Source organism: Petaurus breviceps, unplaced genomic scaffold (genome assembly GCF_028583685.1).
Source record: "Petaurus breviceps papuanus isolate PSGF00001 unplaced genomic scaffold, PetGlider_PUasm1.0 91041, whole genome shotgun sequence".
Lineage (NCBI taxonomy): Eukaryota > Metazoa > Chordata > Mammalia > Diprotodontia > Petauridae > Petaurus > Petaurus breviceps.
Window position 1 is genome coordinate 40,424,689 of NW_027187400.1, and position 24,730 is coordinate 40,449,418.

Here is a 24,730-nt window from a genome sequence, read left to right on the forward strand (position 1 = left end):
ATAGAGATCTGGAAATAAGAGGCTCCTTTTCTTTCTATTTTTTTTTCTCATCTTCCCCTTAACTTCTGGGAACTTTTTTTTTTCCATCACAAGAATTTTCCCAATTCTTTTACTACTTCTATAAAGTACATGTTTGGCAGGTTAGTGGTAAAAGATTTAAATCATCCTTCTTATACTGGCCTAGGCATTGACACCGACTGTTTCTGCGATTCCTTTCTTTACTTCTATAAACAGCTTTGTATCTAAGCAAGTGTCAAGTGGAATACGGTGCGTTTGTGGCCAAAGTTTTACGCATGTTGTAGTTGTTGTGAACGGGCCATCTTGTCTTTTCCTCCTGGTTTTTGTTGGTAACATATGCAAAGGTTGATGATTTTTGAGGATTTATTTTGTATCCTGCTACTCTGATAATGATCACCTTGATGAGCTTCTCACTGATTCCCTAGAGCAGGGACAATACAATATATACAACGACTATAACATGTGGCCGCAAGGCCCCAGCCCTAGAGTTTTCTAAATAAACCATCAGATGTTTACAAGTATAGGTAATTTTACTTCCTCTTCCCCTTGTTTATTCCTTTATTTCTCTCTCCTGTCTAACTGGTATAATTATCATGTCTAGTCCGGCATCAAGTACTAACAGAGAGAGAGGAGGAACTCTTGCTTCAGCCCTGCTCATACTAAGAAAGTTTCCAGGATTCCTCCATTACAGACAATGTCAGCTCTTGCTTTTTCACAAATGTTTTTGATTCTACTGAAAAAAGGTCTTACCAAACTGATACAGTTTAGCATTTTTTTTAACATAAAGGACTGATACATTTTGTTAAAGGAATTTCTGACCCTATTGATGTGATTGTGGTTTTTCTTATTCATAGATTAATTAAGCTACTTGTTTTCCTATTGCTGAACCATTCCTCTGAGCTCTGGCATAACTCCAATTTGGTCATAATGCATACTTCTTTTGGATAGACTACTGTTGTATGTCTGCTAAAATTTAATTTAAAAAATTTGCATCCATATTTATTAAGGATTATTGCTCCATAGTTCTCTTTCTCTGCTTTACCCCTCCTTGGTTTGGGTTTATACCCCAAGGGGGTCACTGACAGAAATAAAGCTCCCAGGGGTACCAAATCTTCATAGAACTATGGGTACTAGCAAAAAGGTGAAAACAAATTATGTACACATGGAATGGAAAATGGCTGAACAAACTGTTATATGAATGAAACAAATACTAAGGTGCCATGAGGAAAAATAAATATGAATAATTCAGAGAAATAGGAGAAGACCAGTATGAATTGATAGAGGGTTAGGGAGAACCCAAAGAACAATACGTACAATGACCACAATGATGTAAATGAAGATAGTGCTCAAGTACGACATAATTCAGATCAAAGACAATGGCCAAAGTGGGTTCCAGATGAATGATGTTTAGAGCACACTGCCTTTCTTCCTTCCTAATAAGGTGAACTAACTGTAAGAGCAGAATGTTTCATGTACATCAATCAATTACAATCACAATGTTAACTGATTCTGCTTAACTGATCTTTTTTAATGGAAGGTACCCATGGGAACTTTCTTTCTGTCAGTGACCTCCTTGGGGTATAAACCCAAATCAAGCAGGGGAAAAGCAGAGATAGAGAACTACAGAGCAGTAATTACTAATGACTACACAAAATTTTTTTTAAAGTTTTAGCAGACATATAACAGCAATATGTCCAAAAGAATTTATTATGACCAAGTTGGAGTTATATGAAGAATCAGAGACAGTTCAAATCAGGAAGGCATGGGGGCGGAAGGGCATGAGAGGGTTGTTGTTGTTTATTGGAGAATGATTATCATGTTGAAACAAAATGTGTTAAGTTTTCAGAAAGTCCCCACGTAGCATCTGTCAAATTACTGTCTAAGTCTTTTATACTCAGAACTCCATCTAAGCTGAGAAAATCCCATTTAGACATCTTCTTAAAAAAGACTTTGGAAAACTTGGGCTCATTTCCCCCCGGCCTCTACAAGTAGATATGGAGAGACTGAGAGCTTTTCTCACTGAAATCCAGTCCTTCTCAAGCTCAGAGAAGAAGGTAAGTTCTAGGTTGCGGGATCTCCTTTGAACATTAAGAAGGGACCTGGAGTCCACAAAGCTTGCCAAAGCACGCTCCCAGGTATCCTACTGTGTGGGATACGGAGACCCTAACCCAAATTGAACTCAGAGACCTCTCAAAGTGAAGGTAGAAAGTTTTATTAGAATCTCATGAGAAGCGGGAAGTCCAGTCTCTGGGACAGTACCAAGAGAGAAGAGGCCGTCTTACAGGAGCAGAAGCTGGGTTAAATAAGTAAGGGTTACCCGCCCCCTCCCAAACATTAACCTAATTATTACTAATGAGGCTCTAATTTTGTTAGATAACATACATAATACATGAGGTCCATTAGGCAAGCACAGTAACAACCTCAGAATACTAACCCCCTTCAGTCCAACCTAGATGTGTCCTTATCTGGGCCTGAGTGTCCAAAGGCCGCTGTCTGCTTTCTGATTGGTCAAATCCACCTGCTGTTTCCAACTCCTTTTATCTACATTATTTCATTTTTAGTATTATCTAGGAGTTCTCTGGGAACTGGGAACTCAAACTTCTTCTCAAGGCTACTGTCTGGTACTTTTTATCAGGAGTCTTGGTTCAGTAATTCTTGCAGTTCTATAGAAACTTAACCCTTTGCTACCTCTCACACTACCATTCCTTTCCCCAAACTAGAAACACCTCTAATTTGGTCTCAATAGTTAAACCAATCAATTGTATTAATACTCAATAGCTCTTACATTACCTTGAAATACACAGTGACCGACATATATATGGGGAAATGACACTGAACTTAGTTACAAAATATATGGAAGTAATAAGAATGTATACAGGACGTTTGGAATGGGGAAACTTCACTGCAAGTTACCCACACACTACCACCTGGCTCAGCAAAGTGCCAGCCATCTTACTCACCCAGCCAGGTAGGCAATGTGGCCTGTGTTCGGATCACACGTTAAGCCGCTGTTGTTCTGGGCTGTAATGCCCAGTACTTTCTCCAGTGTTACCTGCTCCCAAGGAGAAGAAAATCAGAGACCTCCTAGCAAAACATAAACCATGGATTTCCCCCAGAGTCCAATGAAGTCAGCAGAGGCCACTCATGCCTACTTGCTCCCAGGAACCAGTGAAACCTCAGAAGCCACAGGCACGTGGCCTGAGGTTGGGGATGAATATAGGAAACAGGATTCCCAAATCACTCCTGAACTACAAAGAGTGGAGTGAGGAGGGCCCGAGCACCTAGGAGGTAAGTTTAGGGTAGGTTTATCCTACACAGACTGGTTAACTGGGATGGGTATTATGCACAAGGGAAAAACAATAAGCCCCGAACCAGGGAGCAGAGCCAGCTACTCCCTCCAGAACGCTGGATAAAATTCATAGGACCTCAGAGCAGGTAGAAGCTCACAGGTCATCAATCCTAATCCTGCATACACCTAAGCAAAAACCTTCTTAGTGATTTTTCTAACAAGCGATCATCCAGACAGCTTAAAAGCCTCTAGTCCAGGGCAAGCCCCCACCCTGAGGCTGGCCACTTCACATTTAAGCAGCTCTCTACTTGTTAGGGATGGTTTCCTTGAATTGAACTGGACTCACTTCTCCAAGTTCTGCTTATTATCCTCTAGTTCTCCTGTAAGGGAACAAGGGTGACAAATCTAGTCCTTCTTCCACATGACAAAGATGTTGGAGATACTGCTCATGTCTTCCCCTGAATCCTCACCCCTTTGCCTTTTCTTCTTTAAACTAAATAGTCTTCAGCCAGTCCTCATAAGGCATGGTCTCTAAGCCTCTCAAGATCCTAGTCAGCCTCCTCTGGTCCCACCCCAAAGTTACAAATCCTATCCCCAAATACTCTCCCTTTAATGTGGGGCCTAGAACTGAACACAGTCCTCGAACTGTGGCCTGCCAGCTGAGGTCAGGACCCTACCCCTCTCTTATCCCTGCAGGATTACAACCTCACCTGGTGGGGCTACCATGTCTCCCTGTGGACTCATTTCGGAGTTTTCCACTAAAACTGCCAGCCTTTTTCACTAATCCCTACTGCCTCTCCTTCCCTTCTCCACTTTATACTTAGAGATATCACTTTTACTAGGGTCAGAATCTCAGTGATATGACTTCCCCTCCAGTGATATAGCACTCAACCCAAACAGGCCTGGCCATCTTGGGTGACTCTTCTCTGTGGCCTCCCATAACTGGCTCCTCTCCTGGGAAGCCCTTCCTCTAGATCTCGACATTGCCCATCATGGGACCTCTAATTACCTAATTACCCCTCACTCTCACTACCTCCTTTGAAACACTGCATTTGTCTGGGGTTCTGGACTGCTCTATCCCACCATGCACCCCTCTGTTGCCCTTAGGGTGACCCTCTGTGATCTAATTCTTTAGAGAGGCTGACTACTCAATGTCACCTCATCAGCAATGGCCCTTCCTTCAGACTCTGCCCCTGCACACCCAAAGCATTAGCTGCTCCTGCCAGATTGACCATCTGTAATTCAGCAAGCACACTATCGTGGCTTCTGTCCAAAGCACTAATAATGACATTAAAAAGCCAGAAGCCAAGGCTGGATTCCTGCGATACTCCATTAGAAACCACCCTCAAGCTGACAACAAACCATTAATGACCAAGGCCTTTTAGGGCCCAGTCATTTAACTTGCACAGAATTCAGCCACAGCCCCATCACCTACGCCATATCTCTTCATTTTGTCCATGTGGCCAGAAGGGGAGCCTTGGTTCAAGCCTGGACAAAATTCAGAAAGGTAACACTTCAGAGAAGGTAAAGTGAGGCACAGCCAGGATGATGCCTGGTCTTTAATGACCCAGCCAGAAGAACACAGACCTTCATCACTCTCCAGAAGAAATCAACAGCTAACTCTCAACACCAACCACATACAAGACAATGTGTCAGAGACAGAGGCGAAGGGACTGGTGTCTCAGCCACCCAAATTAAGAAGGTTTAGTGCTCCCATGCCAATAGGATTATGATGATTGGAAAGAAAGCTAGCCCTGTTCAGGGCTGACCCTTAACTTTTGGAGGTCAGTTTCCCAGGAGACAAGTTGCTTCCATACTGTACAATGCTGCCATCCCTCAGAGAGAATGCTGGGCTACCTAGTCCTAGGATGACCTGGATACCCCCAGCTCTCCTGGCATCCAGAAGACAGTAAGATGGGCATCCTCCACAATGTTATTAGGCTATCTTCCATGCCAGGTACCTGTTCCAACGGCTCTTAGTAATTCCCTTAATCAGCTTTATCTAAGAATTCATCTACACCAGCTTGGATTGGTACAAGCCATCTAGTGAAACATCTTGTTCCTAACAAAGGCCTAACAATGTGCCACAGGCTGAGTTCCATCTCCAGTTCTCTCTGATTTGAGAAGCTGGATTTCCAGGGCAAGATCTGAACCCAAATAATAAAAAGAAGTACTCTCAGGGACTTTTCTGCATGTTCTTAAGCTACCTCCTTCAAGCCTCCAAGGCTCCTCTCCCCTCAGCCCATGGCTGCTCACACCAGTCCCTCTAGCTGTAAAGACTCAAGAATGCCAGCAGGGTCTAGGTCTGTCGGGGTGAGGACTGGAAAACATAAGCAGGAAGCAGCTAGGTGGAGCTGTGGATAGAGCGCCCGATCTGGAGTCAGAAGACTCTTCTTTGTGAGTTCAAACCTGGCCTCAGCTACTTGCTAGCGGTGTGACATTGGGCAAATCATGGAATCCTGTCTGCCTCAGTTTCCTCATCTGTAAAATGAGCTGGAAAAGGAAATGGCAGACTGCTCCAGTCTCTTGGCCAGGAAAACCCCAAATGGGGTCAGAGAGTGAAATAACTTAGCAGTAACATCAAAAGTAAGAAACCCACGGGACCAGGAGAGCTGCACCTTCATCTCCGCCCCTGTAAAGTGAGGGGCTTGGAACAGAACAGGAGGGTTTTTTGGGGGGCGGGGACAGGGAAAGAAATCTGTGAACTTTCAAAAAACTTTCTGATTATTTAAACACATTATTTACAGGCTCTAGCACACACAGGGTCACGCGGCTAAAAGTCGGATTTTAACTTCTACCCACGCCCCGCCGCCCCCTCCCGTCCGGCGGCCCGGAGCCGGGGAGGGAGGGCCCGAGACTGAGGTCACCCCAAAGACCCTCATGGTACACAGGAGGAACCCGAGGCCCGGGGAGCAGAGCCCAGGCTCCCACCAAACGGCTGGGGGTCCCAATCCAGGAGAGCGGGGGCGGGGCGAAGCTAGCAGGGGGCGGGAGGAAGGGCGGACCCTGAAGGGTCAGCAAGGCTTGAGGGTGGGGTGTGGGAGCGGGTGAGGTTGGCGGGGGCGGGGCGGCCGCGGAGGGGAGGGGGCGGGGCCTGACGGAAGGGGCGGGGCGGCGCTCTCCTCACCCGGCTCTGCACGGTTTCCTCGGGCCCCGGCAGAAGCCTCACTCTGCGCCTCAGGCAGAGCGGCGGGGGCGGCGGTGGGGAGACCAGGCCCCTGCGGACTGGGACCGGGCCCCCGGCCGCCAGCGGCGGGTGCTTCTCCCTCTCCCCGCGGGGCCCCGCCTCGCTCCGCCCGTAGCCGCCGACGCCGAGCTCCGAGGCCGCCATCCCGGCCCCCGGCGCCTTCCCGACGGTCCCGGCGTCAGTCGGAACGAGCGGAGAGACCGTTAGCCGTCGCAACGGCCGCTCGCTCCAAACCGCCGCGGGAAAAGCCGGCGCACCCGGACGATTGGCTAGGGCCCGCTCCAAGCCGGACCAATGGCCGAGCGGCCGGTCCCGCGACTGGCCAATCAGCGGCCAGGGGCGGGCCTGGGTGGACGCGCGTCACTGGCGGGGTGGTGGCGCAGGGGGGAGAGGCGCTTGCCCAATTAACAAGGTTAGGGTTTTCAGCCCCTCCTTCTCTATGGTCTGACGTAGGAAACTTTTTTTAATTAAAAATTTATGGGTGTGTTTTTGTGTTGCAAACATTTACAAATTACCCGCAACTCCTTGAGGAGTCTCTGGTAACAAAATAAAACAAGTGAAACTAATAACATAGTGACCATACTGCATCTGTAGGACCCACATCCCCACACACCTGTCCTTTTGCTGTTTAAAGTGAAGAGAAATGTTTCCTCTCCCACTCTCAGCTAATTGGAAATAGAAAAGAGAAACAGCCAAGGAAAACATTCCCTCAAAGGTTTTGTAGAAATATCTAGGATGGATGGATGGAAGGAAGGATGGATGGAAGGAAGGATAGATGGATGGATGGATGGATGGATGGATGGATGGATGGAAGGAAGGATAGATGGATGGATGGATGGATGGCTGGGTGGGTGGATGGATGGGTGGATGGAAGGATGGATGCATGGATAGATAGAGATATGTCTCTCTCTGCACCCTAAATTCGTCAACTCTGTAATGGATAATATGTTTCATCATCCATCCTCTGAAATCATGGATGGTCATTATATTCATCGAAATTCAATCAATCAAAAAACATTTATTAAGCACTAATGTGCCAGGCATTCTTCTAAGAGCACTGGGATACAAAAAGAGGCAGTTCTTAACTGTTTTCAAAGTTGTTAATTTTTAGTGTTATCAGGTAAATTCTTCCCTTGGTTCTATTCATGTCATCCTTCATCAGTTTATAAAAGTCTCCAGAAATGTTCATTTTTACAATGTTGATGTTATAGTATAAACTGTTCTACTCCCACTCACTGTATCAGTTCATTTAAGTCTTTCTGTGTACTTTTGAAATAATCTCTTTCCTCATGTCTTGTATCAAAATAGCATCACATCACATTACTACACCCCAAATTATTTGGCTATTCCTCAATTGATTGGTGTTTTTAGTTTCTCAGGTTTTTTTTTTTTTGCCACTACAAAGAAAGAGCTGGTATAAATATTTTTGTGCATATAAGACCTTTCCTTATTTCTTTGATCTCTTGGTATAGACCTAGTGATATAGCTAGGTTGTACCTATTTACAGGTTCACCAAAAGTGTATTAATGTGCCTGTTTTCCCACAGCCCTTCCAACATTTATCATTTTCTTTTTTTAATCCTCTTTTCCATATTGATGAGTGTAAGGCTGAATCTCAGAATTGCTTTAATTTGAATTTTTCTAATTATTAGTAGTCATTTGGAACATTTTTATCTCCAACATGGCTAATGAAAGCCTAGGTTTATTCTGTCCAGAACTGACTTCATATCCTTACACTATTTGTCAATTTCAGGCATGGCCCTTTTTCTTATAAATTTGAATCAATTCCTTATATATCTTGGAAAAAAACCTTTATCAAATAAGTAATATTTGTTTTTTCTGTTAATATTATTTTTTCCAATTACATATAAAGATAGTTTTCAACATTCATTTTTGTAAAATTTTGAGTTCCATAATTTTCTCCCTTCCTCCCCTCCCACTTCCAAGACAAGCAATCTGATATAGTTTGTATATGTACAATTGCGCTAGACATATTTCCACATTACTCATGTTGTAAAAGAAAAATGAGAAGAAAAGAGAAAAACCACAAGAAAGAATAAAAATTAAAATAATATGCTTTGATCTGTATTCAGACTCCACAGTTCTTTCTCTGGTTGTGGTTAGCATTTTCCATCATGGGTCTTTTGGAATTGTCTGAGATCATTGTATTACTGAGAAGAGCTAAGTCTATCAAAGTTAGTCGTGGCACAATGTTGCTTTTGCTGTGTACAATATTCTCCTGCGTCTGCTCACTTCACTTAGCATCAGTTCATGTCAGTCTTTCTGGGTTTTTCTGAAGTCCTCCTGCTCATCATTTCTTATAGCATAATAGTATTCCATTAAATTAATATACCACAACTTGTTCGGTCATTCCCCAATTGATGAGCATTCTCTCAGTTTCCAATTTTTGCCACCACAAAAAGAGCTGCTATAAATATTTTTGTACATGTGGGTCCTTTCCTCTTTTTTATGATCTCTTTGGGATACAGACCTAGCAGTGATATTGCTGGATCAAAGGGTATGCATAATTTTATAGCCCTTTGGATATAGTTCCAAATTGCTCTCCAGAATGGTTGGATCAGTTCACAACTCCACCAACAATGTATTAGCATTCTAATTTTCCCACATTTTCTCTAAGTTTATCATTTTCCTTTTCTGTAATATTAGCCAATCTGAAAGGTGTGAGGTGGTACCTCAGAGTTGTTTGAATTTGCATTTCACTAATCAATAGAGATTTAAAGCATTTTTTCATATGATTATAGATTTAATTTCTTCCTCTGAAAATATTGCTGTTCATACCCTTTGACCATTTATCAATTGGGGAATGACTTGTATTCTTATAAATTTGACTCAGTGCTCTACATATTTTAAAAATGAGGCCTTTATCAAAGATGCTGCCTGTAAAAATTGTTTCCCAGCTTTATCCTTCCCTTCTAATCTTAATTGCATCGGTTTTGTTTGTGCAAAACTTTTAAATTTAATGTAATTAAAATTATGAGATAATATGTGTAAAGTGCTTAGAAGAATGTCTGGCTCATAGTAAGTGCTTAATACATTCTTATTCACTCTCCTTTCTCTTTATCAGAGAAACTTGCCACCAAGATTTTCCCCAGATGTTTCCCTTTTAATTTTAACTTCATTGGATTTGTTTATGCAAAAACTTTTAAATATTATGTTATCGAAATGACCCATTTTATCTCCTTTGATCCTCTCCACCCCTTGTTTGGTCATGAACTTTTTTTTCTATCCATAGATTTGATGGGTAATTTATCTCTAGGTCTTGTTCCCATTTGGAGCTGATCTTTGTGTAAAGTGTAAGGTGTCGGTCTTATTTCTTCCATACTGCTGTCTAATTATTCCTATAGTTTTTGTCAAATATTGGGGGTCATTATTCCAGTAGCTGGGGTCTTTGTGTTTATTGAAAACTAGAGTATTAGATTGATTAATCTATCCCACTAATAGAACTATTTTATTTAACCAATACTAAATTGTTTGGAGAATTACGGCTTTGTAGTATAGTTTGAAATGTGGTACTGCTAGGCCTTCTTTGCTCCTATTTTTTTTTTCATTATTTCTCTTAAGTTTTGTTTTGTTTTTTGTTTTTTTTGCTTTTTGGAGCAGGGAAGGCAGGGCAATTAAGGCTAAGTGACTTGCCCAAAGTCACATGGCTAGGAAGTGTTAAGGGTCTGAAGTCCAACCCAAACCCAGGTCCTCCTGACTCCAGGGCCGGTGCCCTATTCATTGCCCCTGTCTGAAGATTTTTGACCGTCCCTCTCCAAACCATATGAATTTATTTTTAAAAATTTAATGTAATTTTCTGTTTTGAATTCTCTTCCTCTCCCCTCACCTTCCCCCACTCATAGAAGGCAAGAAAATAAAAACCGTTACAAATATGTATAATCAAGCAAAACAAATTTCTCCATTAGCCGAAAGAGAGAGAGAGAGAGATGTGTTATAATCTGCAATTCTAAGTCTATTAGTCCCCTGTCATGAGATAGATAACATGTTTCATCATGTTGGAGCTGTGGTTGGTTATTGTATTTCATCAAAGTTACTAAGTCTTTCAAAGTTGATTTTTAGAATATTGTTATTACTGTATAAATTGTTCCCTTGGTTATGCTCACTTCATTTTGTAGCAGTTCAAACAAGACTTCTGAGGTTTCTCTGAAACAATCCCATTCCTCATTTTTTTACAGAACATTGTGTTCTATTACATTTATGTACCATAACTTGTTCAGTCAATCCCCAATTGATGGGAATCCCTTCAGTTTCAAATTCTTTTCTCTCAAAAGAGAGGCAATAAATATTTTTGTATATATGGGTCCTTTTCCTCTTTCTTTGATATCTTTGGGATATAGACCTAGAAGATATCAATGCTTGGTCAAAAGATATGCACAATTTCATAGCTTTGGGGTCATAGCTCCATATTGTTCGTCAGAATGGTTGAACCAGCTAGACCAGCTAGACCAACTGTAACTTAGTATACCTTTTTTCCCCACAATCCCTCCAGCATTTGTCATTTTCCATTTTTGTCATCTTAGCCAAATTGATAGATATGAAGCAGTACCTCACAGTTGTTTTAATTTGTATTTCTCTAATTATTATTTAGAGCATTTTTTAATATGGTTAGTGATAGCTTTGATTTCTTCCTCTGAAAACTGCCTATTCATTTCCATTGACTATTTATCAACTGGGAAATGGATATTTTTCTTATATATTTAACTCAGTTCCCTAAATATCTTAGAAATGAGATCATTATGAGAGAAATTTGCTACAAAGGTTTCCCCCAAATTTCCTGCTCCCCCTCAACTTAGCTGCATTTGTGCAAAATGTTTTTCATTGGATGTAATCAAAATTCTTCATTTTACCTCCCATGAACCTCCCTATTTCTTGTTTAGCCATGGACTCTTCCCCTATCAGGAGACCTGACAGGTAATTTCTTCCATCTATGCCTCCTTTCTGCCAGACTACTCTCCAATTTTCCCAATAGTTTTTTGTCATATGGCAAGTTATTGCCCCAATGGTTGGGATCTTTGGGTTTATCAAAGACTAGGTTATTGTGCTCATTTGTTTCTATGTATTGTATCTAATCTGTTTCAATGATCAACTTCTCTCTATTTCTTGCCCAGTACCAAGCTGTTTCGACGATTACAGCTTTGTAGTATAGTTTGAGATCTCTTACTACTAGACTTCCTTCCTTCCCATTTTTTCCATTGTTTCCCTTAATACCTTGATATTCTTGACCTTTTTGCTCTTCCAGATGATAATAGCTAACATTATTATAGAATCTACTATGTGCCAGGCATCCCAAATACTATTTCCCTGGGGCCTCACAATAACCTTGAGAAGGAGGTGTTCTTATTGTGATCCCCATTTTACACGTGGGAAACCAAGTCAAACTGAAGGGAAGTACCAAATAGCTAGAATGTGTCTAAGGCCAGATTTTAAGTCAACACTCCTTGACGCTAGGCCCAGAGCTCTGTCCACTGATTCACCTATCTTTGCTTTTAGTAATTTAGATTTCTTGTCATTTGGGGGTAGAACATGGCTTGTCCTACCCAGGAGCAATGAACATTTTTTTCAAATTAATTACATCTGCCTTTTTTTTCTGTAAACCTTTGTAGCTGTATTTCTATAGTTTATGTATGTTTCTTGGAACACAGAATTCCAGGTATTTTCTAGATTCTGTAGGAATTTTAAATAGTTTCTCTCTTTAGCTCTTCCTACTGGGTTTTACTGGTCTTATACAGAAACTTCTCTAATACAGGGAGGCCTGAAAGAGAAGGTAAAGCCTTGGAAAACAATGATAGGCCAGGCCAAAAATCCCAAAGGGAACTTGGTTTCATCTCATAGACACTGGATGAGGAACAGAACAATAGTTACTGGATTACTACTGGGGAAGTTTAGATTTGATAGAGGTACTAGACCTGGCCTAGTCTCCTCACCTCCATAAATCTTACTTTGCTCATCTGTAAATTGTAGAAATTAAGATTTGCTCCTACCAACCTCTTAGGGGCATTCATAAGATCATATATTTAGGGCTACAAGGGACCTTCTGAGGTCATTTAATCCATACTCCTCTTTTTATGAGTGCCTAGGTATGGAAATGGATAGAATGCTGGACCTAGAGTCAAGAAGACCTGAGTTAAATGTGGCCTCTGATACTTACTAGTTGTGTGACCCTGGCCAAGTCACTTAACTCTGGTTGCCTCAGTTTCCTCATCTGTAAAATGAGCTTGAGAAGGAAATGGCAAACCCCTCCAGTATCTTTGCCAAGAAAACCCCAAATGGGATCATGAAGAGTAAGACACTACCAAACAACAACAAATAACAACAAACTTATCTTGTAGAGGAGAAAATTAAAACAAATGTTTGCCAAGGTCATAGTGCTACACATAATTATATTATTTCATTTAAACTTAATATAATCCTCCTGGAATAAGTGCTATTGTTATCAGAAAAGGGAAAATAATAAAAAGAATAGCTAACATTCACACAGTGCTTTTAAAGTTTTACATTTTAATTAACTTTAAGTTTAATTAATTTTAAATTTTAATTTAAATTCATATACACAAAGAATTTTACATGTATCATCTTATTTGATCCTCATAACAACTCTGTGAGATAGATGCTATCATTGTGTCCATTTTCCAGATGATGAAACTGAGAGTGAGAAAGGTCAAGTGACTTGCTCAAGGTCACAAAGCCAGTAAAATTCAGAGATGGGAATTGATATATACCCATTTTACAAATGGGGAGGCTGAGGCTCAAATGCTACTGCTTACACCAGTATCATCTGAGGAATGTTTTGAACCTGTCTCTCCTAATCCCAAGTCCAGCATTCTTTCCATTTATTAAGTGCCTACTATATTCTTAAGTAAGCATTGGGGATACAAACTAAGGTAAAAACAGTTCACATTCTACAAAAACAGATCACGTTCTAACGGGAGACATGTATAAATAACTTTTGGTCATTGTTGAGGAGCGTCTGACTCTTTGTAACCCCACTGACAGCGCACCAGGCCCTCTTCTCCTCCACTCTCTCTCTAAGTCCATCCAAGCTCATGCTTGTAGTATCCATCTCCCCATCTCATCCTCTGCCTTCTCCTTCTCCTTTGGCCTTCAATCTTCCCCAATGTCAGGCTCTTTTCCAATGAGTCCCATCTTCTCATTATGTGGCCAAAGCACATCAGCTTCAGCTTCAGTATTTTACTTTTCAGTGAATCGCTTGAATTAATTTCTTTAGGTATTGACTGCTTTTTATCTCCTTGCTGTCCAAAGGACTCTCAAATGCCTTCTCCAGCACCACAGTTTGAAAGTGTCAATTCTGTGAAGCTCACTTTTCATTCCAGTTAAATTCTCACAGCCATATGTTGCTACTGGAAAATTAACTAGGGTTATACAAGAGATATAGACTGAGTCAATATGGTAGAGTAGACAGAATACTGTCTATGAAAGGCAGGGTGAACTGGTTTCCAGTATTGCTCCAACTTTTACTATGACTGGTCAAATCACTGCTTCTTCCTGGCTCACAGAATCCTTTGCAAAATTAGAGTGTACAACCCGATGGTCTCCAAGGACCTTTTCCATTCTAAATAGATGATTCTATGGGAGGTATTCTCAGAGGGGAAGGAATTAGCAGCCAGCTGGTCTCAGAAGGGCCTCCTGCAAAAGGGACGGTTGAGGTGGTTCAAGGAAGGACATTTGAGAAACTAAGGCTGAGGTGAGGAGTACATTCCAGGCATAGGGACCGATAAAGACATTGGGTGGAAATCACCACTATGATTTCTTGAAAGTAGTGACTTACACAAAGTGGGTGGTGACTAAACATTTGTTGAATTGATCAGGACTGTAACAGTGCCTAGTGCATACATAGTAAGAGCTTAATAAATCCTTCTTTCCTTCCTTTCTTCCTCCCTCCCTCCTTCCGAGATTTCTGTGATGTTAAGGGATAAGGACTAATGAAAGCCCATTGCACTTACAGGGTTCTTCTCAATTAAGAATTCTACACATTGAAATGTACTGTGTACAAAGTAACAGCAATACGGTAAGATGTTCAGCTGTGAATGACTTTGCTATTCTCAGTAATACAATGATCCAAGAAAATTCTGAAGGACTTAGGATGAAAAATGCTCTCCATCCCAAGAAAGAACTGATGGTGTCTGAATACAGACCGAAGCACACTTTTAAAAATTTCTTTATTTTTCTTGAGTTTTTTTTTGGAGGGGGGGGGGGAGGCAGTCTATGTTTTCTTTCACAATATGGCTATTATGGAAATGTTTTGCATGACTACACATGTATAACCAAATCAAATTGCTTGCCTTCTGAATGGGGGGGGGGCAGGGAGGGAGAGAATTTGGAATTCAAAGTTTTAAAAACTAATGTTAAAAATTGTTTTTACATGTAACTAGGGAAACATAAAATACTAAACAAAAAATAATAAAAGCACAAAAAAAGATTTAAAAATACAGAACAAATTTTCTATATACAGACAGATGAACATAGATGCATTTATTGAGCACTTAATATATGCCAGCTATTGTGTGATGAAATACAGGCCCTGACCTCAAGTTTACATTCTAGTAGGGGGAAGGGCACATGTGAAGGAAGCTGGAAAGAACAATAAATAGCATTTATGTATGCCACATTTAATACAGCTTTGCAATATTATTTACAATCACGACATATTTGCACATAATATTTATATACAGTATTTAGAAACTTTAAGGTCTTCAAAGTGCTTTGCAGAAGTCATCTGAGAGGGGGCGGCTAGGTGGCGGCTAGGTGGCGCAGTGAGTAAAGTGCGGGCCCCAGAGTCGGGAGAACCCGAGTTCGGTTCTGGCCTCAGACACTTAACACCCCCACAAAAATACTAGCTGTGTAACCTTGGGCAAGTTACTTAACCCCAATTGCCCTCCAAAAGGCAAAAAAAAAAAAAAAAGATGCTGGAATGGTTTGTCAGGGGCAGCCAGGTAGCACAGCGAGTAAGAGGACCTGACCTGGGGATCATATCTGGACTCAGATACTTAGCACCGCACCCAGAAATAACTGGCCGTGTAATCTTAAGCAAGTTACTTAACCCTGATTGCTTTAAAAAAAATGTAACTGGAAAATCATGAAATAAATTAAAATATATTTAATAATAATAAAAAAGAAGTCATCTGAGACCTTCACAATAACCCTAGGAAAGAGATGCTATTATTATCCCTGTCTTATAGATAAGGAAACTGAGGTCAACAGAGGTTAAATGACTTGTTCAGGGTCATACTGCTAGTAACCGGCTGAAGGGGAATTTGAACTCAGATCTTCTTGACCTTGACCTGTGTTCTCCCTACTAGGCTGCTTCGGTTCAAGTTATCCTTTTCATGTTTAGTCCATTTATGAGGCTTCCATGCAGTCTGAATTTCCGGGGGTTCCCCCTCTCACCCCCCAAGACACCCCTTGCCTCCTCCATTTCATTAATAAACTTTTGGCTACGAAGAACTTGGACAGTAATAAAGTTTTGGATTCTGACAAGAGAAAGGCCATTTAGTGGGTAATGCACTCAGGAAATCTGCTTTTTTTTTCATATTAGACTATAAACTCCCAGAGGACAGGAACGCCGCAGTTTTTTTTTCCAGTGTTTGGTCTCCAGCCCCGCTCCCGGAGGCCAAGCAAACCCTAGACACAAAAAGGGGATAAAATGCAAATCCACCCCACCCTCTGCTTTTGCGCAGGCGCAGGAGCATTTCTTTTTCTTTGAGGATCGCAGGTCTGCGCATGTGCATGTATCCAGTTACAACTGCGCAAGCGCCGGGGCTCTTCCCTTGCCCTCCCCAGCATGTGACGGAACTGAAGTTGAATCACGTGACGAGGGCGGTTCGCAGAACCAGCCCGACCCGGGAATCCCGGAGCCCCGAAGGAGGGAGCCAGACAGGGCCGGGACGGAGGTCGGGGCCATGCCCACGTCTTCTCTGGCTCCGCCCTACCCCAATATTGCTGGCCTACTCGATAACCGCAGGCTCAGCTTTTCTACAAGTGAGCATCACTGTCAGGGAAGGGCGAGCGGGGCGCTCCGACACCACGACTCTGACGTCAAGACGCCGTGGTGACGTTTGCCCCCGCCCCCTCCTGAAAAGAGATTGGGGCCCTGGGGGCGGGGCCCATGGCAATGTGGGCGGGGCTTCACCCTCTCTTCCCCTCCCCCCCAAGTCCCAGGGGCGGAGGGAGGGAGAGGAGTCCTGGGATTCCAGGTCTAGAGCTGGAAGGAACCCCAGAGGCCACCCACCCCCACCTCCTCTCTGTGCAGTGGAGGAAACTGAGGCCCAGGAAGAAGTGACTCGTCCAAGGTCACCTCGGGAGTAAGTGGCCGAGCCGGGGTGAATCCAGCCTTCCCCCTCCCCCCAAGAGCGGATCCGGGGGCCTCCAGGCCCTGCTGAGGTCACAACCCCACCCCCGTTATAGATGCCCTAGTGTGAGTGGGCCCCTAGGGTTACATCGGGAGCTGGGACGGGCCCGGGAGGTTTTCTAGTCTAACTCCCTCGCTTTACAGATGGGGAAACTGAGGCCCAGGATGCACAGTGACTGCCTCCAGGTCACTAGGCGGGGCCAGCACTGGCATCCAGGGCTTCTGGCGCCGTGCCCGGGGCACGGCTTTGGGCTTTGACGGGGCAGGCCCTTGGTGTTTTTCAGAAGCCGAGACGGCGCGTCCCTGACGCCCAGGATCCCCGTGCAGCAGCAGCAGCAGCAGCCCTGAAGGCGACCGTGACCGTGGCCTCCTGGGGGGCCCCTGCGCTCCCGGGGACGGCGTACCTGGAGGCCTGGCCCCCCCAGCACCACGAGGCGCGGCCCCTACCCCCCGTGACCGTGGTGTCGTCGGCGCTCGTCACCCCCATCGTGTCCACGCTGCCCCTAGTGTCCCACGCGGCCTCGAGGGCCTCGGCCGAGGCTGAGCGGGCGGGGGCGGAGGAGCCCGACGGGGCTGCCGGGGAGGTGTGTGGGGCGGCCCCGCCGGACGAACACGCCTACCACCGTGCGCGCCTGGAGCCCGAGGCCGGGCTGGACGGGGTGGTGGCCGCGCTGCAGCGCAAGGTGCGGGGGCTACAGCAGCGGCAGCGCCGGCACCGCGCGCGCCTGGGCGCCCTCGAGGGGCTGGTGCAGCAGCTCCGCCGGGACCACCTGCTGTCCCACGAGCGCCTGCGGCTGCTGGGCGCGGTGAGCGCACGGGGAGGGGGGCGCGGGAGGTGCGGGGAGAGGGGGCGCGTAGGGCGCCGCCGCTCACCCCCCCTCCCTGGTTTGTTCTTCCCGCAGACATGCCTGCCCGGGGGTCCAGCCCGCCCCGAGCCCGCGGGGGCCGGTGCCGTGGCCATCGTCTGCGGGGAGCAGCCCGCCGCCGCCGTCCTCTACACGCTGACACCTGCCCACGACCCTTGAGCGCCCTGGGGGGAGGGGGTCCCCGTGCCTCGGTGGCTCTTTTGGACTCAATAAACTAACTTGAGAAAACCTGGAGTCTGTGAATGAGGATGGGGAGCGCCCCTGGGGGCCTGCGCCTCTCTCTGTAGCTCCCCTTATAGCTCCTTGCACTTTCTCTCCCCGTGTGTGTCTTTTCCTGCTGGTCTGGGGCGGGCGGGGGGGGGGGCCTCCGTTCCCCTTCTTTCCCGCCCCCCCCCCCCCTTCCCCCCCCCCCCCGGGGCGCCTGTGCGGTGCGCATGCGCACTCGGGGCCCCGCCCTCCGGCCCGTCTCTGTCTCCGGGTCTCTCCATCTCCATCATCTCTCCATCCTCTTCTCTGTGCATCTGTCTCTGCCTTTCTCCATCTCTGCACCCGGGGTAAGGCGGTCCGGCCCTGACGAGGATCAACCCGTACCCAGGCATCCGAGCCCGCGGTCGGAGCTTGCATCTCCTAGGGCCAGACGGGCCCGACGCCTTGGTCCAGGAGGGAGGGGAGGGGAGAAGATGTGGGGTGGGGGGAGGGGGGAGAGGGGCTGGCCCCTGGTTTTGGGAAGGGGACCCCAGGACCCTGGGAGCCGGAGACACTACCTGCCCCGGGCTTGGGTGGGGGGTCAATGAGCCCTGATACCCCCTTCCCCGTCCCCTCCCCCAGGCTGTGACCCCAGCACCCCTGAGTGCCCCAGGCCCCCTCCCCGAGCGTCCCCGGGGCCATGACGAAGACGGACGCCGCGGCGCTGCCCCCGGAGGAGGAGGAAGAGGAAGAGGAGGAGGAGGAGGAGCCCCTGCCAGAAGCTCCCAGCCCCATCCCGGAACGCAGGCAAAAGCCCGTGGTGCACCCCTCAGCCCCAGCCCCGCTACCCAAGGACTATGGTAAACATCCCCAGGTTCTCCAAGGCGTGGCTGAGCCAGGGGTCCACCCAGCCAGACCCTGGCCTAGGGAACCCCCGGGCTCCAGAGCTACCCCAGGGCTTGGCTCTCAGAGATTCGGTCTTGTGACTTGACCAAGATCCGATCTATTCTGCCGAGGTTTCTGTCTCAGGATCTGAGAGATCAGCCCTGAGGACCTAGTGGGGAATCCCGAAGGATTTAGCCTGGAGCCCCGAGTTTGTGGAATCTGTGGATCTGGGCAGGGGGATTTAGGGTTGGGGTCCATGGACTTGCTGGTTGTTCTTAAGTATTTTTCAGTCATTGCATTTCACTCTCAATTGTTTTGTGCATATAAATACCTGGTTCTGAGGTTCGGCCCTTAGGCTTCACCAGACTGTCAGCCCTAGGGGACCAGGACATAAACACATTTTAAGAGCCCCTCTTTCAGTGGACCTTACACTGGAGACTGAACAGAAGGCAATGGGGGGTGGGGAGTGGAGAGGGAGAGCTGAAGCCTAGGTATGCAGCATGATGCTGGGGGTGGGTGTGATGCCAGGTGAGGTCTTCCAGTCTGGGAGGCTCTGTTCTGGGATGATCCAGGGGGTCTAACTGAGGTATCTAAGAATGAGTCTAACCTTCTGGCCATCCTAGGCCAGATCTCTAGGGATCCTGGTGCAGGAACTCGGCTGGATCCAGGCTCCGGATCTGTCAGGTAGAGGAGGGGGGGTGGTTTTGTCTTGGCCAAGGGCTGACCTCTTTCTCTCCCACCAGCCTTCACTTTCTTTGACCCCAATGACCCAGCCTGTCAGGAGATCCTGCTGGACCCACGCACAACAATCCCTGAGCTCTTTGCCATCATCCGACAGTGGGTACCCCAGGTTCAGCACAAGATTGACGTCATTGGCAATGAGGTGGGTAGAGGCTGCAGGCAGGATGCTGGGGGCCCAGGGGTGGCCCTCCCCCGCCTGATGCTGTGACCCCGTGTTCCCAGATCCTACGCCGTGGATGTCATGTGAATGACCGAGATGGGCTCACAGACATGACCCTGCTCCACTATGCCTGCAAAGCCGGGGCTCATGGTGTTGGTGAGTGAAGCTGGGTCCCCTGGAGTGCCAGAGTCAAATTCTTGAGCTCCTGAGATTCCATGCTCTTGAGATCCCCAAATGCCAGGTCCCCCTAAGCTCTTGTCCCCATCAACCAGCCTGTACCCACCCTGCCAACCTCCCAACAGGGGACCCAGTGGCCGCTGTTCGCCTGTCACAGCAGCTGTTGGCCCTGGGGGGTGACGTGACCCTGCGGAGCCGCTGGACAAACATGAACGCTCTCCATTATGCGGCGTATTTTGATGTCCCTGATCTCATCCGAGTGCTGCTAAAGGGGGCCCGGCCCCGAGGTATGTGGGGGAAGGCCCCAGCCTGTGAGGGGATGCCCAAGACTGTTGAGGGAGGGGAAGGAGTCTGGGGCCTGAGGAGTCTCTGGCTACCCTGACTATGCCCCTTCCTGCCCCCTTTCCATCTCCCCTCATAGTGGTGAACTCTACATGCAGCGACTTCAATCATGGCTCAGCCCTGCACATTGCAGCCTCCAACTTGTGCCTCGGGGCCGCCCGCTGCCTCTTGGAGCATGGTGCCAACCCTGCTCTGCGGGTACGTGACCCAGCCTTAGTCCTGCCATCCCCCTTGTGCCCCATGATCCCACATCTCCAGGAGTCTGGGTCCTCTGAGGGCAGCCTGGTATGTCCCTGGTACCTGGGTCCCCTGACCATGGCTGTCCCCCCACAGAACCGCAAGGGACAAGTCCCAGCTGAGGTTGTCCCAGACCCTATGGACATGTCCCTGGACAAGGCCGAAGCTGCCCTTGTGGCCAAGGAACTGAGAACACTGCTGGAGGAAGCCGTCCCCCTGTCCTGTGCCCTCCCCAAGGTCACATTACCCAACTATGACAACGTCCCAGGCAATCTCATGCTCAGTGCCCTCGGCCTTCGGCTTGGAGACCGGGTCCTGCTGGACGGGCAGAAGGTTAGGAGCCATCCTGGGGGCTAAGATTATGTCATGAATTGGTGGGTGGAGAATCCAAATTCTTAGGTCAAAATCAAGACAGAGGTCAGGAATGAGACCATGGAGGGTCAGGCAGATGTCCGAAGTTGCAATATGAGGTCTAGGACAGCTGGAGCTCAGAGTCTCAGCACAAGATGAGAGGTCTGGATAGGGGGGAGCAAGCTTGGCCTCAGGCCCTGGACACTTTGGCTGGTACACAGACCCTGAATCTCTTCCTTGTTTCTCCACACCCAGGCAGGGACGCTGCGTTTCTGTGGGACCACGGAGTTCGCCAGTGGCCAGTGGGTAGGCGTGGAGCTGGATGAGCCAGAGGGCAAGAATGATGGAAGCGTTGGGGGCGTGCGGTACTTCATCTGTCCCCCTAAGCAGGGTCAGTGTGGGTACCTCCCTGTCCCAAACTCTGCCCCTCCCTAGCCTCAGTATTCCTTGTCCCCAGAGGGTGGTACCCTTTACCAGACCAAGTCAGAGTTACTTTCTGTCCTGAACTTGAAAGCTGACCACCCTTGTGGAGGGTCTGGGGGGTCACTGGAGTGCCAACCCCTGCTGACACCCCCTATTCCTCCAGGGCTGTTTGCCTCTGTCTCCAAGGTGTCCAAAGCAGCTGATGCCCCTCCTTCCTCTGTCACCTCCACCCCTCGAACTCCTCGGATGGACTTTTCCCGTGTCACTGGCAAAGGCCGAAAGGAGCGCAAAGGTCAGAAGGGGCCACTGGCCTCTCTGAGACTGAGGGTTACTCTGGGCCCGAGGAGAGATCAGGGTTACTTAGGGGACAGGAGATTCAGTGGTTAGTGTAGTACAGGGCTGTCAGAAGTTATTTATAGTACAGAAGTGTCTGTGTCCTTTTTCACTTCAAGGTTCTGAAGTAAGGAGGTAGTTGAGAGTGGGGTGTCCATGTTTGGGGGAGTCCTGATTTCAGGGGTTCTTTGGTTCAAAGGCTTTTAAGTTTTGGGGGTTCCTAATTTGGGCATCCCAGACTGAGTTGATTCTGTGTTCAAGGGTAGATGTAGGATTAGGGGCCCAAGGGGCCTTAGGTTTAGCAGGGGTACCACATTTCAGGGTTCTGGGGTTTTAGACTATCCTTCATTTATGGGAGTACTGCCTAGGTTTAAGAAGTCCCTTGGCCTCTACCTCCTGCCTTTTCCCATCCCCCTCTTCCAGCAAAGAAAAAGTCGCCATCCCCCTCCCTGGGCAGCCTCCAACGTGAGGGGTTGAAGGCTGAAGTTGGGGACCAAGTGCTGGTGGCTGGACAGAAGCAGGGTGTGATTCGCTTTTATGGGAAGACAGACTTTGCCCCTGGTAAGGATGATGCCCTAGGACCCTGGCAGAGGTCATGGGGAGGGAAGAAAGGGGGCATTTAGGCTCCAAGATCCAGCTGAGCAAGGGCCATGATTCAGCCTTGTCTGTATTCCCAGGGTACTGGTTTGGCATTGAGCTCGACCACCCGACAGGGAAACACGATGGCTCTGTCTTTGGTGTCAGATACTTCACGTGTCCCCCTCGCCACGGGGTCTTTGCACCTGCGTCCCGCATACAGAGGTAAGCCCTAGAACCCCAAACAACACCAACCACCATCAAAAACAGTACCCCCAGTCTTGAGAGATTCCTCCTGAAAAAAAACAAGAACAAAAACCCAGGACCCCATGCAGTGCAGTAACCTCCCAAACCCAGGAGATCCAGAGACACATTCCAGACACTGGAAACCTTGAAATTTAGCTAGAGGTCCTCTCCAAAAACCTTGGAAAGAAACCCAGGATACTTTGGAACACGGAAACTGACTCAGAGACTCCCCCAGACCACCAGGAGATGGGCAGGCCTTTGGGATTCCAAATCCAGAGACCTGCCTCCCCAGCCAAAGGCCAAGAGAGGCTCAGACACAAGGATACCCCACCCCCACCCCGCTCTGTCCCACTGTCCTCAAACTCAGGAGATACTGAAACCCAAGACTTAAGAAACTCTTCACTTTACATCACCCCTGCTTGCATCTCCCCTGCAACCTGTCTGACATGTACCCTTTGATGTCTCTCCAGAATTGGTGGCTCCACTGACCCCCCCAAGGACAGCATCACAGCCAAGAAAGTCCAAGTGACCAGTGGGTGTGGGGGCCCTGAAGGGATAACAGGGGAACTTTGGGGATTTCATGACCCTGGGAATGCATGAGGTGGGAGGCTGAGAGAAGGGTTAAGGAGGTCCCAGAAAGGTCTGGGGAGGTCCTGGGAGGGTCCCTAGCCACGGAAGCCTAGGTTTCTTACCCCATCCTGATCATGATTGCTTTTCCCCATAGTGACTCAGCCCAAACGCACATTCCCAACTGTCCGGACTCCCAAGGACATCACATCAGAAAACTCTATCTCCAGGTATGGGGGCAGGAGTGGGCTATATCCTTACCATCCAGCTTGCCTTAATTCAGTCTAACTTTCTAGAGCCCAAGCTTGGGAAAGCAAGAGACAGGACCAGTGGGAGTGGACATGGAGGGAGAGGGGAAGCCAGAGCTGAGTCCATGGTGGGAGGACGGGTAGGAAGAGAGGGCAAGTTTGGAATCAAAAGCATGAGTATGAGTCAGACTGGGGGCATGGTGAGTGTGAGGGGGGTATTGGGGAGATGGCTCAGGACTGGAGAGTGGCCAGAACCAGAGGGGATGGGGCCAGAGAACAATGTCAGGAATAGGGAAAATCCTAGGATGGGTAGAGACTGGGGCCAGACAGAGAGGATGAGGAGAGGCCCGAGATGAGTAAATATTAGGCCTAGAAAACAGTTGGGGAAGGGGGATGGCCATGATTAGAGGGGGGCTGGGCATGAACAAAGATGGCGGTTGGAGAGTTTAGGGTCAGGGATCCTCAGTTGGGATGGGATCACGGGAGGGGAAAGGGAGGAGAGGGGAAGAGACTGGAATGAGGGGATGCACCAAGAATGGAGACAGGAAGCCTGATACCCCCGGCTTCCTGTGGGCCATGGCTGGTCCCATTCCTCCCCCCCCCCCCACCCCAGGTTACTCTTCTGTTGCTGGTTTCCCTGGATGCTTCGGGCAGAAATGCAGTCGTAGGAACCAGGAGCTGATGGTGGACCCAACTACCCCCAATATACTGACCCCCCCCTCAAATACAAGTCCCAGCTCCCTCCAGATATACCAACCCCAACTCCCCCCAGTATACCAGCCCCTCCGGATCAGACCCCAGTTAATGTGGGCATCAGTGTCAGACCTACCCCTTACTTACCACTGACCATGTCATCCGATATCCCCTCAGAGACACTGACCCCCGATCAGCCCCAGACGGCCTGAAATGACCCCAAATTGTCCCCTTCCCACGACCCTTGGTGACCCCCCTCAGTGACTCCCTATAACCCCCCAGTGCCTTGATAATCACAATTAGCCCCTCCCCCTTAGAGAAATCTCTATTTTTTAAGACACTACAACCCCTGGGCCCATCCCTGGACCCCCTCAGATCCTGGCCAAGCCCCACACTCACATTAGGGCCCCCAAAGCCGCCTGGGGTGTCACTCACTGACCCGCATGCCTCCTTCCCCCAACTCAGCATGACATCTCCCTCACCCTGCCTGGCTTCAATAAAGACATTTCTATGGCCAAGGGGCTTTGTGTCACTTTGTTTGAGTCGCTAAAGAACCACAAATTCAGAGCTGTTAGGGGCCTGTGAAGTATAACCCCTTCATTTTACAAAGGGAAAAACTGAGGCGGAGAGGGGGAGTTACTTGCCCAAGGTCATGTAGCTAGTAAGTAACTTGGGTCATCCCAAGTCCAGGCCCAGCCTTCAGTTTACTACACAGACTCATAGGCCCCTCAAGGATGCTTGAGGAAGTCCTGCTTGGGGACCAGCTTGTGGTCTTCCTGCCCTAGGCCCACCAGTCTATGGTGAAGACAGAGAAGGGCT

General features: G+C 47.6%; 3 protein-coding genes across 4 annotated transcripts in view; 2 read left to right on the plus strand and 1 right to left on the minus strand.

Moving 5' to 3' along the window:
* WDR62 (WD repeat domain 62) overlaps nucleotides 1-6,653 on the minus strand; it is a 41,108-nt gene extending 34,455 nt beyond the window's left edge. The window contains exons 1-2 of the mRNA XM_069078522.1: nucleotides 6,435-6,653; nucleotides 2,979-3,070 (exon numbers count right to left, since the gene is read on the minus strand). Of these exons, the coding sequence (XP_068934623.1) occupies nucleotides 2,979-3,070; nucleotides 6,435-6,638 (296 nt within the window). The 5' untranslated portion in view covers nucleotides 6,639-6,653. The remainder of the gene's footprint in view (nucleotides 1-2,978; nucleotides 3,071-6,434) is intronic.
* A 9,584-nt stretch (nucleotides 6,654-16,237) lies between these two features.
* Nucleotides 16,238-17,974, plus strand: THAP8 (THAP domain containing 8). Of its 2 annotated transcripts, none has more exons than XM_069078615.1 (3): nucleotides 16,238-16,510; nucleotides 17,165-17,686; nucleotides 17,783-17,974. In XM_069078615.1, exons 1-3 carry the CDS (start codon nucleotides 16,253-16,255, stop codon nucleotides 17,903-17,905), a joined length of 903 nt encoding a protein of 300 aa, XP_068934716.1. In that variant the 5' UTR covers nucleotides 16,238-16,252; the 3' UTR covers nucleotides 17,906-17,974. The 2 variants fall into 2 exon arrangements, with proteins under 2 accessions (XP_068934716.1, XP_068934717.1); XM_069078616.1 differs by having other exon boundaries at nucleotides 17,165-17,563.
* Nucleotides 17,975-18,148: 174 nt separating this feature from the next.
* CLIP3 (CAP-Gly domain containing linker protein 3) lies at nucleotides 18,149-24,429 on the plus strand. Its single transcript, XM_069078576.1, has 14 exons — nucleotides 18,149-18,300; nucleotides 18,575-18,792; nucleotides 19,561-19,700; nucleotides 19,781-19,874; nucleotides 20,021-20,182; nucleotides 20,317-20,435; nucleotides 20,571-20,807; nucleotides 21,081-21,216; nucleotides 21,412-21,540; nucleotides 22,005-22,142; nucleotides 22,259-22,382; nucleotides 22,874-22,935; nucleotides 23,128-23,200; nucleotides 23,832-24,429. The coding sequence occupies exons 2-14, from the start codon at nucleotides 18,633-18,635 to the stop codon at nucleotides 23,884-23,886; spliced, it is 1,629 nt and encodes a 542-aa protein (XP_068934677.1). The 5' UTR covers nucleotides 18,149-18,300; nucleotides 18,575-18,632; the 3' UTR covers nucleotides 23,887-24,429.
* Nucleotides 24,430-24,730: the final 301 nt, after the last annotated feature.